The 19,363-nt window shown below is 33.7% G+C and overlaps 1 protein-coding gene across 10 annotated transcripts in view; it reads left to right on the forward strand.

Moving 5' to 3' along the window:
- Positions 1 to 19,363, forward strand: part of MEI1 (meiotic double-stranded break formation protein 1) — a 48,435-nt gene that overhangs the window by 23,562 nt on the left and 5,510 nt on the right. For 5 of the 10 annotated variants that reach the window (XM_039335581.1, XM_039335583.1, XM_039335584.1 and 2 more), the window contains 11 exons: positions 156 to 440; positions 782 to 947; positions 2,224 to 2,328; positions 4,306 to 4,416; positions 6,112 to 6,293; positions 7,466 to 7,544; positions 8,441 to 8,631; positions 9,542 to 9,623; positions 10,817 to 10,923; positions 12,445 to 12,576; positions 17,126 to 17,487. In XM_039335581.1, coding sequence (XP_039191515.1) covers positions 156 to 440; positions 782 to 947; positions 2,224 to 2,328; positions 4,306 to 4,416; positions 6,112 to 6,293; positions 7,466 to 7,544; positions 8,441 to 8,631; positions 9,542 to 9,623; positions 10,817 to 10,923; positions 12,445 to 12,576; positions 17,126 to 17,299 — 1,614 coding nt within the window. In that variant the 3' untranslated portion in view covers positions 17,300 to 17,487. Of the gene's footprint in view, positions 1 to 155; positions 441 to 781; positions 948 to 2,223; positions 2,329 to 4,305; positions 4,417 to 6,111; positions 6,294 to 7,465; positions 7,545 to 8,440; positions 8,632 to 9,541; positions 9,624 to 10,816; positions 10,924 to 12,444; positions 12,577 to 17,125; positions 17,488 to 18,640; positions 18,963 to 19,363 lie in introns of those variants that run through there. The other 5 variants (XM_039335587.1, XM_039335588.1, XR_005555799.1 and 2 more) reach the window with 5 other exon arrangements.

The raw sequence follows: 19,363 nt of genomic DNA on the forward strand, positions 1-19,363 counted from the left end.
AAAGAAGCCTTTAGAAGCTAAGTACTATAATGAGAATGATTTGAATCTATTATGTTACTATTTTTTAATTCAACAAGGAATTTCAAATATGATTGCCCCAAACTTTTATATTGACTTTTTTTTAATTCCCCTCTCCCTCCATTTTCCATATCCAGGCATGCCTTTCTGCTATAAGGAAAATCCTGGATGTTATATCTGATTTCAGTCTAGTGTATGTTCATCATCCTCTGCTGCTTAAGTTCTTTTTACAATATCCTGATCTTATGGGAAGATTTGGTTACAGCATCCTTCAACTCTGGTTTTCCTGTGAAGATTTCTCCCAAACTGAATATGAAGATGTTGCCACAAGAGGGTCTGGTGGCTTTTCTGACTCTTCGAACAACTTTAATAGTTTGATTTGCATGCTAAAAGCCAATCCCAGTGCTATACTTGTATTACTGGTAAGTGATTTTACAAAATGAACCAAATCATAATCTGAAAATATTTAAAGTACATTATAGATATGTTTCCAGGATATAAAAAAAGTATAATTTATATTATGCATAAAGCCACTATTCTCTGTTAACTATTTTTTGTAAAAATTGAAAAACAGAATAAGAAAGACTTAAAATGAGGGAAATATTTTCAATGTTTCTTATTTTGTTACATTTAACAATAGTATTTTCTATTTTTCCCAGCATTTTGGTTTTGGTTTCTTATTAAATGTTCATATTAATATCTGTAGCGCAAATGTAAATAATGTTATCCACATAAATGAAGTCTGAGTTGTTTTCCCACTCAGGATCTAGTCTGCTTTGGAACCAATGAAGTGGCTCAAAAAGTCTTAATTTCACTGAAAATTTTCTTAAGAATAGCTGAGGATATCCGTGTCTGTGACCTTCTTCGAAGCCAGTTTCTACAGATTTTGCAACAACTTTTAGTAGAAAATAATTCTAGTATTTCACAAGGTGAATAAACAGATAAGTAATTAATTAGCAACTACTCTAGGGAAATTTGTTAGTAAAATGCTATTGGATGTATTGATTTATGGAATTATGTATAGATATGTACTTGAGCAAGATGATGTTTTTAGTGTGCAGCTGACTTTTGTAGTTAGCAATGCATTTCTACATTCATGAATTTCGTTTTCAGCACACATAGAAGAAACAGGCTAGTGATTCTTCCCTTCTGCTTAGGAGAGGAATGGTCTAGCACAGCTTGATTATCACTGAGACAGCTGTCATTACACTGATATAACCTACCTCATTGGGTTGTTGTGGAGGAAAATAAGAGGGCAAAATGTTATATATACTGCTTTGAGCTTCTGAATAAAAAGCTGGGACATAAATCAATAAATCTGGGATCCTATAATAAATAGTACAGCTATATAATATACTGCATAGGCTGCCATTTCAGATATAAAATGAGGCAATACTTTGCATTAATGCAATACAGATTTGATTGCTTTTGAATAGAAAACTGAAATATGTAAAATTTAAGGAAACCTACAAAATTGCTGTTTTTTGCGTCGAATGATATCAAATCTAAATAGAAATGAGAAGATAGATGTATGCCCATTTATAAAAATAATGCTTAATTCAGCTAAATCTACTTTGTAGCTTTTATTTAGCTTTCTGGGTCAATACCTTGTAACAAACGGGCTTAATGGAGATCATAATCTAGTTGAATTCTGTCCTCAAATGGCTATACACTTATACTAAATTAATTTGAGTGAAAAAAAGCTCACCACCATGTGAAAGTTTGGTTCACTATGAATATCTTGTACAACTTGGAGTTTCTTTCAAAAATGCCATTAAAATACAGGTAGTCCTCAACTTTCAACAGTTTCTTTAGTGATCGTTAGAAGTTACAATGGCACTAAAAAAAGTGACATGACCATTTTTCACACTGATGACTGTTGCAGCATCTCCATGGTCACATTATCAAAATTCAGACAACTAACTCATATTTATGATGGTTGCAGTGTCCCGGAGTCATGTGATTACTTTTTGCAACCTTTTGACAAGCAAAGTCAATGGGGAAGCCAGATTCACTTAACAGTCATGTTGCTAACTGAACAACTGCAGTGATTCACTTAACTGTAGCAAGAAAGATTGTAAAATCTCACTTAAAAATGTCTTGTTTAGCAACAGAAATTTTGGGCTCAATTGTAGTTGTAAGTCAAGAACTACCTGCATGCTTTCCTGCATTTTCCAACTATTGCTTCATGGTCTTTTGTTTTAGTAAGCCAGAATGTGCCACTTTTGTTAAATCTCCTTTTTCTGGTTCAGCTGAGATATGCAACAGAACGAGAGTTGGATAATACAGATTTCAGACTGCTTCGCTTAGGTGAGTGTCTAAATTTGTTTTGGATGTTTGGATTAGGGATAACAAGAATGTAGGATTTGGAAGCCAAAGTAAATCCTTCCTTCCTTCCTTCCTTCCTTCCTTCCTTCCTTCCTTCCTTCCTTCCTTCCTTCCTTCCTTCCTTCCTTCCTTCCTTCCTCCCTCCCTCTCCAATAGATTTAATGACATTTGCAATTACACCTTTTAAGAAATTAAATACATATTACATTGGGCATCTTCAGGTGCAGAAAGCATATAGAAATTATATTTCTTCTGTAACAGTGTTACCAACTCTATTCCTCTTTTTTCTAAATTTTGTAATCATATTATCAGAGTTTCATCACGATTGCAGCTTGAGAATGATTGGTTTTCTTTTTTTTCTTTGCATCAATTAAGAGAAATGATGTTTTATGAATAAATAACCGTCACATCATTATTTCAGAGTAAACTACCTTATACAAAGCATAGAAAAAGAATAAGAAACAATAAAGAAATTAAGTCATGGAATAAGAAAAAATGTATAATTTATAATAATAATATATAATTAAATCTATTTACATCAACATTTACCATATCTCATTACAGTTTTCTATTCTTGCACAGCATCTTTGCCTTTTTTCCCTTTAAATTCTTCGTCTATCTTTTTTCAGGATCTGATTTAGTCCATCTGGCTGCTATTCCTTTGCTCTTCCCCTTCTTTTCTTGACTATTCATGCTAACACATTTGCACAGATAACTAACTATAGGTAGTCCTTCACTTACAAACACTCATTCAACAATCTTTCAGTGGCACTGAAAAACTGATTCACAGCCTATCCTTGCCGAAATTGTGATGCTTGGCAACTGGCATGTATTTGCAACAGTTGCAGTATCCAATGGTCGCCATTTGCAGCCTTCCCAACCAGTTTCCAACAAGCCAAGTCAATGGAGGAGGTTGGATTCGCTTAACAACCACATGATTCACTTAACAACTGCAGGGATTTGCTTTACATCCATGGAAAAAAAAGATCATAAAATCAGCCATTACTTACTTAACAATTGCCATATTTAGTAATAGAAATACTGGCCTCATTTGTGATTGCATGTCGATTATCTGTAACTGCAGATACAGATAAAAAATCTGACTTTTTATTGGAAAGTTGAAAGGGGTTGTGAAATTTCTGTCATTTTGAGTGATATACTAGGCTTTGTATGTCATGTTGACAACCATACCCCAAAGCCACAACTTCCGTTGTGCCAATTTTGGGAGAGAGTGGAATTTTTTTATTGTATCACTTAAAACTTTTTCTAAGGGTCTAACCTATTCTGGGTGACATTTACTGATTGTAAATAGAGTGTTCACACTTCTTGAATCCCCAACTTTATATAATTTATAAATGCAGTTATATAATAAGGGAAATTCCTCAGATCAAAGAGGAAAATGAGGATCTTTTTTTCTTTTATAGTGATTCAAATTTATTTTCCAATAGTGGCAGTGTTTCTGGAATGCATTTTCCCTTTGAGATCTGATTGGCTAGTTTAGCTTATATTCTGGGCAAGAGAGATGCACCTGCATACTCTAAAATAGAAATGATGAAAATTGTGCTTTCTGAAATAAGTGTTTAGTCAACAAGAACAAGTGACAACTTTTTGCTTTAGCTTGTGTCAGGCTTCTGTTTGTTTAGCTTCAAAGCAGAGCTCCTTGGACCAGATTGTCAATATTCCTCTGTAATGTTTTTCTGAGGTAACTACAGCAGTCTAAACTGAATGATAGTGAAAAATGGCCACAAAGATGCTAATTAGTAAGTACAGCTGTGACTATATTCACTATGGGATTTTTCTTCTGTGTTTTTTGAAGCAAATGGTCTTGTTTGTGACTATGACGACACTTAAACTTATCTGATTGGTAGTCTGAGTTGGTGTAGCTATCCCCAAAGATTTCACATACTAAAATCTGTAAAAGATTATTGTTATACTGAGCACAGTATTTCTGTTATGCAGTTATCAATTTGTGTGGGAAATGTAGACCAACAGACTCTGAAATTCTTCAGCCATCCCTGAACTTTCTTTATTGGAGCCTTCAGCAGACAATTCCTTCCAGCCAACAAATAGGTAAAAAGTAAAACAATTGCTTTGTTGATAGAATGAAAACTTTTCCCCAATAAGGACTTAGGGTCACAAGTTATTTTCAGGATGGATATTTCAAAGGTGCTTTTCTTCAAAAGGCAGCTAGACTGTTTTTTATTTGAGGAAAAAGAAGATGTTTCGCTTCTTATCCAGTGAATCTTCATGGATGAAAAGTGAAACATCTTCTTCCTCAAATAAAAAACAACCCAGCTCCCTTTTGAAAAAAGCACCTTTGAGACAACCATGACCTGCATGACTGAGAATCTCCATAGACTTTCAGGATGGATGTTAGGAAAAAATCCTCAAACTCAAGTATGGGCAAACATTCAATTGTAGAAATGATGTAATTTCACCATTTGGATGCAATGAATTCTTGAGTTTCACTGAAAATATTTGTTTGAAGATATGGAATATGTGATTAGACTTCCTGATTTTATCATGATTTCTTTAATGCATGATTATCCAAATGCCATTATGTAACAGCTATCATTTAATTTTCTAAAGATAGGCTGGTAAGGATGAATCTATGAGTCTAAATGTCTTTCATGAAACTTTGAATGATAGTTTAGCATTATATCCCAACAGAATCAGGCATTATTTCAGGATTTAAACAACAAAGATCTGTCTCTGTACATAAGAAAAGTAGTGAGGTGGATGTCTTACTATTAATGTTCCTCTGCCTATTATTTTCTCTTTTTTTTAGTTTTGCTTTTATAGTTCTAAACACTTTTAAAAAATTATTATATAATAGTTTTATATAATGACTTCTATATTTTTACTGGATTGTTGTATGCTGCATAGAGTTGCTTTCTTGAGATGGGCAGCTAGATAGCAGATAGACAGACAGATGTGTTGTATACAGCAAAGACCCTGTCTAGTTGTAGTTTTCTTCTTTATAAATAATGCTTCCATAAAATTGTATATGAACATTGTCTATGGGGTCACGATGGATCGGACACGACTTCGCAATTAACAACAACAAAAAAAATGTATATATTTGTATATTGTTGATGAGATTCAGATTACCAACCATTGTATGTTTTCAGTTCAGTGAGTTGGAGTAGAAGTCTAGCTTTGATATTAAAACAGTATGCAAAGTTTCCTCATCCATAGCAACTCTTATAGTAGAAACTAGTAACCTGTGCACTTGAGCCAATTATTGAGCCAGAGGTATTTGACTCTATTGTGTACTAGAACAAGGACATAGTTAAATCTTTTTTTAAAAATCTGTTATGGAATGGATAAAATAAAATACATTCAGAGACTTTTTTCTTGCTGTTAAAGATATGTATCAATTATAGAACTGTTTGAAAATTGGATTGCTATTTATTATTTCTATGCAAATATCTATTGGTAGTGACAGCTGTCTTACTGGAAATAATATATGTGTTTTTAAAAGTATGCATTATTACTTGTTTTATAATCATCTGTGGAAACTCTTTCCATACCACCCAAAAGTATTTTAAAAACTAGTGTTCTCTTTTTGTGCATAATATCCAGAGACAAAAATATACAATTTACTGAGATTTGTTAGGATTTTTGAAATAGATCAAGAGCCTTAAACCCGTGGTATTTTGTTCCTTTTGATTTCAGTACTAATTTGTAATTGTATCTGGTTGCTACTGACTTAAGTTATAATTGTTACATGTATAGCTTGTTGAATCTTTTCTTCTTTTACAGTGGTAGTATTGTTACTTTCCAATAAATCTTTGATAGAGCTCCTTGAGAAAGTTCTCCACTGTACCTGGATGGCAACATCTTTCTCTGAACCTGTCTTCTCCTCATCCATTGAATCACTTATTTGTTCTTCATGGCTTTTGATTGCTTCACTCTTGATTCAACAAAATATTTACAATACAGAGGTTAGAAACACTGATAAATCTGTGTAAAGCCAGTTAATTTTTCTTTATAAACACTCAATTCACTAATAAGGGCATTAATTAACTAAATTAAGCATTATTAACTTGATGTAGATAATATGTGGAAAAAATACGTAACATTGGGTGTAATATTTTATGGACCGGCTGTGCAGCTTATTAATGTACTGTATGTGTGAAGACTGTATCTGTACCTGACAATTGGAAGAATGCCATTACTGTATCCTTATAAAGAGAAAAAGATTGCAAGAGTATATGTGAATTCATTTGTTTAATGTTCCTGGGAAGTTGACAGCATTCTGATTGAAAATGTACAAGATATAACAATAAATGAAACCAGAGAAATGCAGTGTGGCTTTATGCCTGGTAGGATGTATGCACACTTAACTTAGCCCTTCAGCAGATAATTGAGAAATATATGAAAAGTTTAATGAATGTAATAAGGTGAATAAGCTTCAGCTGTAAAATATTTTTCAGGATTCAGAAATACTGAATACAGTAAGATCATTATATAATAGAAGTATATAAAGCTTAAGAATAAATGTAATATTTAGTCTTTAGTTCAACAGAAGTAAGACTTTAGTAAGACAGAAATGTGAAGCTCTTTTGGTTGTTGTATAGTGTATTGTGGGATAAATGTAAGGTTGCAAATTATAGAATCAGAAAACACAGAGCAAGTAAATGAATGTGTGTATCTTAGCAGAATGTTTAGTAACTAGATGGGAAAATGGATGACAACACTGTTAAATGTTCAAATGTGTTTTTTGTGCAGAATGAATGCCGATAGAAGTGAAAATTGTTATATATAAAAATATAATTATATATTTTAATATATATGATATATATATAAATATATTGTATTGTATACTATACAGTGCTGCCTGTTTTGTTAATATGGAAATGAGAATTTGATATATCAGGAAAAGCATAAAAATTAAATGCTGTAAGAATGAGTTATTTAAAAAATATTGTTAAAAAAAGAAGAATGGATGAATAATGTGCATTGACTGTAGTGATAACCATAAACAATATAAGCTGAGATGATTTGGTCATATAGAGAAGTTCTTTTTTGAGTAGGAAGATACTGAACAGAGAAAACGTATCTCCTTTTGTGCATCTGTTCTTCTCAGCCAATTAATTTGATTCTTTTCTGAAAGGTTCATCACATGATCTCCTTAGATGTGGACAAGGTCTTCAATGCAGTTGCATACAGAAAGAAGAGTATATTATTCTTTGGTAGGTAACATCACAAAAAATAAATATGTGAATACAAAGTAGTGTAGCTCCTAAGGATTTTCTTAACAATAAAAAATAGAAGAACTTGGGAGTTCTCCAATAATATTACACGTATAATATTATTAATACTACTAATAATAATTTAATAATTAATAATGCCCAATATTTATCAATATCATAGTTTCCCATCCTCTTTCATACCTCATATGGATTTAATGCAATTTCCTCATTATGTTCCACTTATCACATGAATTTATTATACTTTATTTTCATTGGTAGGATGAATTTTCTAATGTGCATATATTCAATACCTAAAAATCCAACAGGAAGAATTAAAACTTGAACAAGAGAGAACATAAATTCAACTCCCTGCTGCTAGCTATTGTTTTGAACTGAAAATCCTTATGTCTAATCAAAAATATACTATACTAAAATTCTGGTTTTCTCAATTTTTGTGGCAGGTAAACAGATAAAAATTAAGCAAGAAATCTCTTCTTTAGACAAATTGTCCATACTGTTCTTATCACCATGACTAGAATTTCTGCAATGTTTTAGTTGAATTTTCCTTATTTACTGATCACTTTGAAACCTAATAGCAAATCATTTTTTCATATTTAGCCATATGCACACACATAACAGATTACAACAAACACACATAAAGATACATATAGTTGTTCAAGAGCTAGAGATTTTAATTATGCTGGTTGATGACCACAATAAAATAAGTTACTACCTTTTAAAACTGAAAACTAGGAATTTGGGCTAGTTGGTGGCTTTCCAATAAGGAGACTACATACTGCACTGTCCAAGTACACAGATGCTTATGTATAGTCTAGGATCTCTGAAGTGTATGAGGGAGAGACATATTTTATACTAATAGATGGTTTTATATCCAGTTAGCATCCTTCAGTTTTTGAGAGCCTTCTTTAAGCAGAACCTCTGTTCATCCTTTGTGAAGTTTACTGTCCAGTCCACAGATGAACAGGAAAAGGAACTGCCACAGTCAAAAGAGAATATTTCCTTGTTTCCACTGGCTATGTGGCATGTACTGTCCTTGGTTGCTCGATTACAAAACCTACTTGTCCAGGTAAATTTTACTGTCAATATGGAATTGCAATATTAATTGTAGGACTCAGCAAAGCTGATTTATTTCAAATGAATGGAAAAGTATAAAGAGAATACAGTCAAGTACACTTTTTCTCACTTTTGAACTATCTAATGATGTGAAAACTACTACTAGTAGTAATACTAGTACTAGTAGCAGTACCAAAGACAGTTATTCATAAAGGTATAGATTTATTCTCAATGTTGTAAAGCCACTGTCTATTGCATCTACCCCCTATCTGTGAGTAGAAATTTGGAACATTCTGCAGGATCCGTAGGTACATGAATTTCCTCCAGTCCCTTGACTAAGCCAACATTAATTCTAGCTGCCAATGGGAAAACACTAAAAGCATCACTTCTCCACTTCCTTGGTATTCCTTTGCTATGTTTTCTTTTCTGCGGCAAGGGAAAACAGTTTTTAAAAGATTACTGTGCAATGATATGGTAACGTCATCCCTGATAACAGCCAAAAAGCAACAGATTGTCACATGCTATTGCTTTATGTTCATGAAGGACGAGGAATACCAGGAGCTGGGATGAGAAGTAAATTCCCCTCTTCTGTTAAATAGAAAATTGATTGGCATGGTGCTACAAAAGAAGCACAGCAAAACTGTTTTTGCTGTATTTCCTTTGGAGTAGGAGCAGACTTAATATATGTCTAAAATTGTCTCTCCATATTAGACAATTCATGGTACTGGGGAGATGAGGCAAATTCTTTTGCTTGTAAAAGACTTCCTAAATGCTAGAGCATTTTCAAATATTTTATATCCTATGAGTCTCAAGACACCTTAAGATCATGAATTATCTTTTTATTCACTTGTTATAATTTCAGGTACGTATTTCTTTTAGATGAATTTGATAATAAACAGTATTTGTTTTTTTTATGTTTACAGAAGGACTTTTTGCTATCACAAGCTGTTATTGGGTGTCTTGAGATTTTGTTGGAATATCTGCATCTGAAAAATCAGAGCACCGGTACAGCTTTCAATATCTTTCTCTGTGTATTCTTTATTAGTAAAAAATGCTTTCAATTGAAATTATTTTGCTTTGCCTAGATGACTTGCAATCATTGGCACCTCATCACTAAAGCAGATATAAACCTAATGGTATCAAATATTTTGTTACTAAAATAGAGATTTACAGTACTTTAGATATTTAATAGTTGCCAAGAAAATAATATGAAAAAGCTTTATATCAATTCAGTTATGGATGGGTGATGCTATGAAGATGATATAAGTCTCTAATGCAGAAATGAATGCATACTATCCTAATTCCCATACTGTTCATGGTATCTCAAGTTTACTGGGCTGTTAGTCTTTTGGGAAACGGACTGGTTACAGAAGGTTTTCATGGAAAATATAAAATCATAGATAAGGACAGCTTACTGAAGTCTTTAATTTCCGGTGAGATAAAAGCAGAATTAGCTCAACTGAACCATGTTTTATATTTTATACATGGCAGAAAATGATATATTAATAATCTATTTTCATTACTGAATAATATAGCAACTCTCCTAGATTTTATATTATCTGAATGGATCATTTCTTCTACTATTATATTTTTGTTTTGAATGAATTACAGGTAGTCCTTGACTTATGACCACAATTGGGACCAGAATTTCCATTGCTAAGCAAGGCAGTTGTTAAGTGAGTCATGTTGAATTTTACACCTTTTTTTACCATGGTTGTTAAGTAAATCACAATTGTTAAATGAATCGTGCAGTCATTAAGTGAATCTGGCTTCCCCCATCAACAGAGCTTGTAAGAAGACAGGAAGGTCACAAATAGAGGTCAGCTGACCCTGGGTCACTGCACCCTTCATAAATAGATACCAATTGTCAAGCACCCAAATTTTGAATATGTGACCATGAAGATGTAAGTGGAAGGACCAATCATAAATCATTTTTTTCAGTGCTGTTGTAACTTTGATGGTAACTAAATGATTGATTTTAAGTCAAGGACTACCTGTAGACTGTTTATAATGTGGGCAGCATATAGAGTACTTTTTGAGAGAAACTAATTTTGACTTCTGTTGTTTTTCCTCTATTATTATTTTAAAAATCTTGTTTGATGGGATAAAAAAAGGAAAGAATGAATAATATATTTATTTTGAGATTATTTTCTTAGATTTCTTTCTAACCTAATTGTGGTAATTTTTTCCACTTCTAGCATGTCATATTGCCTCACACCCATGGAATAAATTTCTGCTGATCACACTTTTAGGTGGTAATGAGAATTCCTTTCTTAACTCAGAAATTCTTAGACTCGTTAGTTTGGTGAGTATAATGGCTGTTAACTGTTAATTTCTATTGTGTTATTACATTGCATTATGACTATTTTAACTGAATTGTTTCATTCAGTTATCACTGGCAAAATATGAGTGAAGACACCATTTATAACAGTGATGACTGGATTATGCTGTAAACTTGGGAAAGCCTTAAATATGTAGATGTTTATATCATTTTTGTTAAGATAAGCTTCAGTCAAAATCTGACAGCCATGGATGATTTTCAGTTAAAAAAACCCCAAAGATTAAAACTATTTGGGAAATCTGTTCATTCATATTCATCCGTTTCAGCTGTTTAGTTGTTTGATAGTTAAAAAAAAAACATTCTTAGGGTTCAGGAACATCCTAATTTCCCTGGCATGAGGATAACCATTACAGTAACCATTTATTTAGCATAGGAATATACATTATCTCATCTCGCCATGAGCCTTCATGTAGGCAATCTACATTTGTCTTTTCTTGTTGTGTGTGAAAAGTTATGTTTCCTGACTTCCACAGACACAAGCAGTGCTATATAGTCTGTCTGCTGCACTTCATTTTTTGTAGGTAAATGACTCCACTACAATTGGCTACTTTGTACAGTAGCAGGAATGGCCCCTCTGCTTCTGCCACTGGTTGCTGCTGTACATTACCATTTTGTCTGATTTACGGGAATGCCTGCTGTCTTTTGAAGAGGCCTTCCCAAAGTGAATTAGTGAAAAGGTTAAGGTGAAAGGCTGGACTTTTTCTTTTTTAATAGGCTTATGGTAAACTAGTGAAAGGCGTATTTTTAAAAAAGCAAGATTTTTTTAAAAAGAGTTCTGCTAATTTCTCCTAGTAGCTGAAGTGACAGTAAGGAAGATTCAATTGTTTTTCCTCGAGCAATCCAATGGTGGATGCAATGGATGGAAGGTGTCAAATATCAGAGAAAACAGCATATGAGAACTTGTATAAAAGAACTTTCAATAAAAATATGTCATCAAAAAGACATGAGTGGGAGGGATAAAGAAGGAAGGAAACCAGCAATCAATGGCTATAATTATTAACACTCATGAATACCAAAACTGAAGTACAGACTGAAATCTAGAAAGCAACTTCTTAAACCAGCTTCATTTATTGGGGGAGACAAACAGTGTAAAGCTGCCTTGTGTCCTTTGACTGATAAATCTTCCTCTATCTGTTTGTTAGTCTTACTGCATAATTCTATATACATCTACTTAGAATACCATATATTCCAAAACTTCAGATGTAAACACTTCTGTGTTTGATAATTGTACAATCATAAAGTTTAGAAATTCTGAAATATTGCAAACTTATCATTAAATGGAAAAATATTTGGCTCATTAATCTAGCAATTTGCTACTTCTGAGGGAAGATTTATCCAAACTTTTAAAATTTGATTATTACTAACATCCATTTTTAAGTATTGTTTAAAAATTGGTTTCAATAAAGCTTGCGGCAGTTAATGGTTGTATTTTTGCTGGATAATAATAATTTAGATCCACTAAAACTAAAATACAACTTTTCCAAGTTTATGAAATATCAGGACATCAGGACTATTTCCGAAATTGAAATTAGCCATATTCTTGAAGAAGCAGCCCATACCAACTTGCTAGAACTTTCTAATGACACAGTCAGTGCTCTTCGCTTGTTTCTTCTTCAGGTAAGAATTCTAGAGATGGAATGTAACTTAAAGTGAAGTTAAACAACTGGCTGTGCTTTCTGCTTCTGCATTTTCTTGTTGTCAGATTGGTTTCTGTAAGGGCTAACTGTTAAAGGACTTACTTCACTTTAAATATACAGTAGTCTGGTCTGCTTATCTGAACCTATTTCTTTTGTCTTTTACTTTCAATAAAAGAATTACTGTTTATGTTTTTCATAGTAATATTGCTGTAAATATGTTTTTGCATTTATTTTATATATTTAATATCTAATTTGTATTCTAGGCTGTTGAGGGAAGAATTAATAGTTATTTATCAATCCTCATAAGTTATCTTAAAAACATACTTGCATGGGAATTTTGAAATGAACCACTTAATTCTTTTTTTAAATAATATTTTATTAATTTTAGATTTAAAAAGCAGTGTGATGGCTGGGTTAATCAATAGTTCAATAACATACAAAAATCTTTAGTACAAATCTCAAGTTACAACATCAAATATTTCCTTTCTTTTCCTCGTAATATCTACTATCTCATATTTAAGCTAATACTGTTCTTATTATATCAACTAAGTAAAAACATCATTATTACATTTATCAATAAATGTTTAGCTTATACATATCTTCATTACTTTTACATTCAATCTTTATAGACAATCAATGTCCTGTTATTGATTTTTTCCCAATTTTTAGTTTTCCATCAATATTCAAATTTAGCATTTGATATTTATAATTTCCAGGCTTTAGGTAACCAAAGTTTCCCTTATCTCAATTCATAACAGAATCTAATATTCAAAATACACATCTTATCCATTTAAATATAGTCTTGTTCTATTTCCTAAAAGTTATCTGTTTCCCACCATATTAAATCATCTAATTAATAATAAATCAAAACCACTATATATATTGTCTGGGTTAATCAATCAAACATATTCATAATATTTTTTTGTTTTCAGTCTAATTTTTAAATATTAAACAAATAAAATCCTTATTTTCAACTAGTTTCCAAATATTTTAAATTTAATGACCAAAATTCCCCTTATCTCAACTTCTCCCTTTAACCCTTTAATTGGTAATATGAAATTTCTCTAATAAATGAAAACCCCAATTTTCTTCAGCCTTATTCTGGCTTTCTTCCTTTGCCAACTAGCCTTCCATATCAATGCTTTTATATCAACAAATAGATCTCCCTCTATTATTATATATTTGAAATAAGAGAGACCATTTAGTTACCATTTTTTTTGGAAGGGCTAGCCCATTTGTATTCATTAAATCATCTCCCTAGTATTCCAGTTCCCCATGATTGTCCTGATACGTTTATCTTTCATTCAATCTATTCTTCTTCCTCAAATTTCTTCTGATTTATATAGAAAATCTTTTCCATTTTCAGTGTTGTCACTCCCTTTTCTGGATTTTCCATTAACTGTATTTGTTGGTCAATTGAGTCCTCTGTCTTAGTATTTGATTGTTCCATTTCTTCTGTTATCTTCTGCATTATTAGTTCTTTGGTTGTAGTCAAAATTTGGGTTTGTGTATCTAAGCTTCTTCTTTTATATTGGGTCTTATTTTGTCACAAACTGAAAAAATGGTTTCATGTATTACTTTCAACATGGAAAGGATCTTTTCCTGGTCTTCATCCGTATTCTCTTAATAATGTGTTAAGTTGAGGACTTTAAAATCAGATGTTAAAAATAATTTTATAACTAGGTATGGGACCTCTATTTCATTTGTTTATAGGTAGTCTTTATAGTAGAAGTTGTTTGTCAAGTAAGATTTTATAGTCCAAGGTACTTCATCATCTCATATAATAACCAATGTTCCTCAAATAAAGAGATAGGAAGGCAATTCCCCACATATAACTCTGAAAGTCAGTAAAGGTTTAAATTCATAGTTCAAGCAGGCCAGTTATGCCGCTCAAAAGTTCTCTTTACAGCTGAGTTTCTCATAGGTGGTATTCAAGGTCGAAAGAGATTTCTCTGAAGTCTGGGTTTCAAGCCAAGTCTCTTTTAGGCAACAACAAGTCGTAATACCAAACTTCGCCATAAGATGTCACCAATGCCATTTAAAACCTTTTAAGTCCCCCATTTTTATAATAGTTTTTCAAAATTTATTTTTTTTCTTTTTAGATAAAAATCAGCATATCCGGTAGAAATAGGAATAAGAAAACTTTTAAGAAAACTTTTTAGTCCCTAAATTTCAAAAGTATATACAGCCAATTAGATTAAAGTTGTTTTTATAATTGCCTGGGTAGTCAGTCACCGCTCTTCTTAGAGGAAGGGGCAGGGATTTCCTTCCTTCTCTCCTCACAGGGGGAAAAATACTTAGGACAGCTTTTGCAGAAAGATATTTAGAGTCTTAAAGAGAAGATCAGATCTCACTCAGTTTCATCCATGTTGCTTTAAACGTGCTTGATAGTAATTTTGAGTTCAGCTGTTAGCAGCTTAGTGATGAGCCATATTGCTATGGCCAGTCTTTCCCCCACCGGTTTGGAGAGCTGCCCCGGATCAAGCGGAAAGGCTGCCGCCCTCCCGCGATCAAGCAGGGATCCTCTCCTTGGTCATTGCCCCTACAAGGCGACTTTCGACCCTTTCCAGGGTCCTCCAGTGGGATGAAATCGAATGCTGAAGACAGAGTTCATCTACATACGTCTGTGATGACCCAGGGCACAGCACAGAGGCAATGCTGTCAACTGGCAATTCAAACAGTTTTTTTATTGCTCCCAATTTTCCCCAAATGCTCCCACATTTGCTGGCAAGCCTCCAACAAAAGATCACACACACACACATCCTTTCAGCTGACTCTGGTTGAAAGTAGGTTCAAATACAGGCTGATTAGCATAAGAAAGTACTCAAGGCCATAGAGATAACAAGGAAGAAAACATAAATTTCACGAGTCCGTTTAAATCCAAGCTTGCCTGAGCAGTTTCCAAAAAAGAGAATCCAAAATACAGTCTGATAGTCAAAGTTTCCAGGTTTCCAAACAGAAGGCATAGAATAAGAGCAACAATACACAACATTCCAATGAATCAGCATTTGTTCCTGACAAATGACCCACCCCACAGCAGCTCCTTAAATCTCAATCCCCAGGTGTGCCTTGTGGAGTGGGGCGGGATGCTCTCCTCCCAAGTAATTGAGCCTGCCTGCGTTATTCCCTCCTTCTCTCCACTCTCTGTGCTCTAGGATCAGGTGGGGTTGGGCATTGCTCATCCCCTGAACTCTGTTTCCCCTGTTCCAATCCTGAAGGGCCCTGGCCTGCCTCAGCCTGCTCTTCCCCAGTCCTCTGAAGCCACAGACACCTCTCCCTCAGCCTCCATAGGGTCCTGTTCCAGCTCCATTTCCTCCTCAGATTCAGGGTCAGACGGAGGCATGACAACGTCCACAGGTGCCAATGGTAAACCGGAAGTCCTGAACCACTTAGTTCTGAGTGCACGTTCCATGAAGTTATGTTTTCTTGCTTCCAATATCAGTACAGAAAATGAAAAAAGTAGAATTGTTTTAAGATTATTTCAGGAACAAAAATATGTAGAATAGACATTGAGTTCATTTAAATACATGTGCTATTCTAGATCTAGTAATACAATAAACATGGACACTATTGCATGCTCCCTTTAATCTTAGTTTTATATACTTCTGATATCATCATCAAAATTTGCTACATTTCTGATTCTGATGCAAACATAGTTGGAGAACCTCCCACCCATAAACAAGCATCAATAGATCCATCAAGGCATAGTATATCTTATTTTGGAGATTATGCATACAGGTATTAGAGTGAATACAGTCTGTTTTGTAGTTGAGTATGAAGCCTTGCAGTTTTATGCCTAATCTACAAAGAAGAGAAATTTCTGATTTCAAAAGAAGGAAAACACATTGAGTCTTTTTATGCATAGGCAAGTTACATGGACGCTCACTATATGGCCAGACCTTGGACTGTTTTTGCAATTATAGGCATTGTAGAAGGAAAGCCACGTTAGTCTATAGTTGCAAAAAAATCAGGAATTGGGTAGCAACTTTTCTGACACAAATTTTGTTAAAAGATACAGGGGGTTGGACTAGATGACCTCCAAGGTCTCTTCCAACTTCATTATTATTATTATTATTATTATTATTATTATTATGATGATGATGATAATGATGATGATGATGAAGATGGATCATCGCACAGTCAGCCAGATGTTCAGACTGGATTTGGCATTTTGTCTACCTATCGAGTCCTTACCCAGGACCTGGGATAGGCAGGTGTAGATGTTTGATGGTATTACAGGTATTGTCGCAGGATGGAAGCAGTTCCTAGTAAGGACACCTTTTGCAATTGACTATTATTATTATTATTATTATTATTATTATTATTATTATTATTATTATTATTCACTTTGTGAATTGAAACTCACTTCATTAGGTGCATCAGGTGCAGTCCACAAAAGCTTATTATGCCTTTCAGTAACATTTGCTAGTTGGAAAAAGCCCTTCAAGACTTCCTGATTTATTGTAATTGTAGTAATTGGAGGAAATTAAACACTGAAATTCTGTAATTTCTCTTCTTTTTTATGTTAGCTTCAAAAAATAAAGTATCAAGTGGATTCAAGTAAAAAAGCTGTGATCCAAACATTGTTGGAGAACCTCCCACCCATAAACAGGCATCAATGGTCCCATCAAGGCATAGTGTATCTTTTTTTGGAGGATATGTATAGAGGTATTAGTGTGAAGTACAGTCTGTTTTGTACTTGAATGTGAAGCCTTGCAGTTTTGTGACTAATCTATCAAGAAGAGAAACAGTTTTATTATCTTGAAAAAAATTGTGATTTTGACCTCTTTATCATTTGAAGATGTGATGTAAAATGTCAGCATTAGATATAAATGAATATATGGGTAGTCCTCAACTTACGAACAGAATTGAGCCCAAAATTTTTGTTGTTAAGCAAGACAGTTAAGTGAATTTTGCTCCGTTTTATAACTTTTCTTGCCACAATTGAATCACTGTGAATCACTGAAGTTAGTAACCCCGTTGTTAAGTGAATCTGGCTTCCCCATTGATTTTGCTTGTCAAGGTCACAGAAGGTGATCACATGACCTGGGACACTGCAGTTGTCATAAATATGAGCCAGTTGCCAAATGGCTGAATTTTTATTAAGTGACTGTGAGGATGCTGCAACAGTTATAAGTATGAAAAATGATCATAGGTCACTTTTTCAGTACCATTGTAACTTTGAACAATCACTAAATGAACTATTGTAAGTTGAGGATTACCTGTACTTAATGCACGATGTTGGATGCAAGATAGTATTTTGGTTATCTATATGCACAGAGTAGTAAATCCAATTTTAATTTTCTCCGTTGAAAACTGCCTTTGCTTTTAGTGCTAAGTTGACAGAAAAATTAGAAAATAAGAAAAATGAAAATCAGTTTTCGATTTGTCATGCCTGTCCTTTACTATTTCCATTGTAACTATGTACATTTTATGAAGAACAAGGAAAGCTGTAAATTCTAAAGTTTATAATAATACTTATGTCCTAAATTCATACTATTAATTTGGGAAAATATTATTTAAAAAAAATAAAAGTGATAGTCTGTGATACTTCAATATACCATTAACATTCATTGAAGATAGATTATAATCAAACCAGGGATCACTTTAATAGTTAATAATAATTCTTTTAACAGTGCTTTTAAGCATTTGTATAAGAATTCCCTTTTGGGGGCCAAAAGGGAAAACTTGCTTGAAAGAAGAAATAGGGGGTTTCTGATCAGATAATAGATATTAATTCTTAACAATGATGATGTTAAAATGACAAAACGTGTGTCATAGAATTTATTTTGTCATTTTCCCTCACTTCTCCATGCTGCAGGTGCCTGCGGGGGAGATGCAGTCTGAGACTCCTTATTTAAACTTTTAACATTTACTCAAGTAATTCTGAGTAAACTTGTAGTTTAAAAGGACAGAACTTAGGCACCAAAGTAGATTTAGAAATTGACAAGGGTTCTAGACTACTTGATAAAAAAATGCATATATTTTGTCAGTGATATAGAATTCTTCCAACTTTGTTGTTCTTAATTCAATTTTGACTTCAGATATCTTGGGAACGTGGCAATATCTACCTCACATATTATAGACTGAAATGAGAAAAGAAAAATTAATGAACATAGTATTATAAACTGAGAAATCAGCTTGCATTTAAATTTTCTTAGCAGTTATAGACATACAGAAAAAATAATGCAAGTTATTTCTTTTTCCTGCAGAAAGATTTAGAAATTTCCTAGATGTTGAAATATAAATTCATAAATAAAAAACTTTAAAATCTGTTTACCGTTGTTCTGGAAATGGCGTAAGTAAAATTATGCACTTCAAGGGTATTTTCTATGCTGTGAAGAATTTGGAAGTAGTACATTCTTGATTATTCTCTTAAGTCAGGGGTGTCAAACTCAATTTCACTGAGGGCCGCATCAGCATTGCGGTTGCCCTTGGGGGGCTGGGTGGGTGTGGCCAGGGTGAGTGTGGCCTATTGGGTGGACGTGGATGGAGTGGGTGTGGCCAGTTCTACATCATTGGCATCAAGGGTGCCTGTGGGGGCCTGGGCAGGAGTGGGACAGATCTGAGGGTCTTTGGCAGAAGGGGGTGGGACCGGGACAAGTGCCAAGATGGCCACCACAAAATTGTACATTGGCTCTCGGCCGGCCTGGGACAGGGCCAAGGCAGCGGGGGCCATTCCCTCACTGTTTCCAGGATGGCTTCGCGGACTACATGAAACCACTTCGTGGGCCGCATCCGGCCCCCGGGCCTTGTGTTTGACATAT

The sequence above is a fragment of the Crotalus tigris genome, unplaced genomic scaffold, assembly GCF_016545835.1.
Source record: "Crotalus tigris isolate CLP2741 ecotype Arizona unplaced genomic scaffold, ASM1654583v1 scf7180000017644.4837335, whole genome shotgun sequence".
In the NCBI taxonomy this organism is placed as follows: Eukaryota; Metazoa; Chordata; class Lepidosauria; order Squamata; family Viperidae; genus Crotalus; species Crotalus tigris.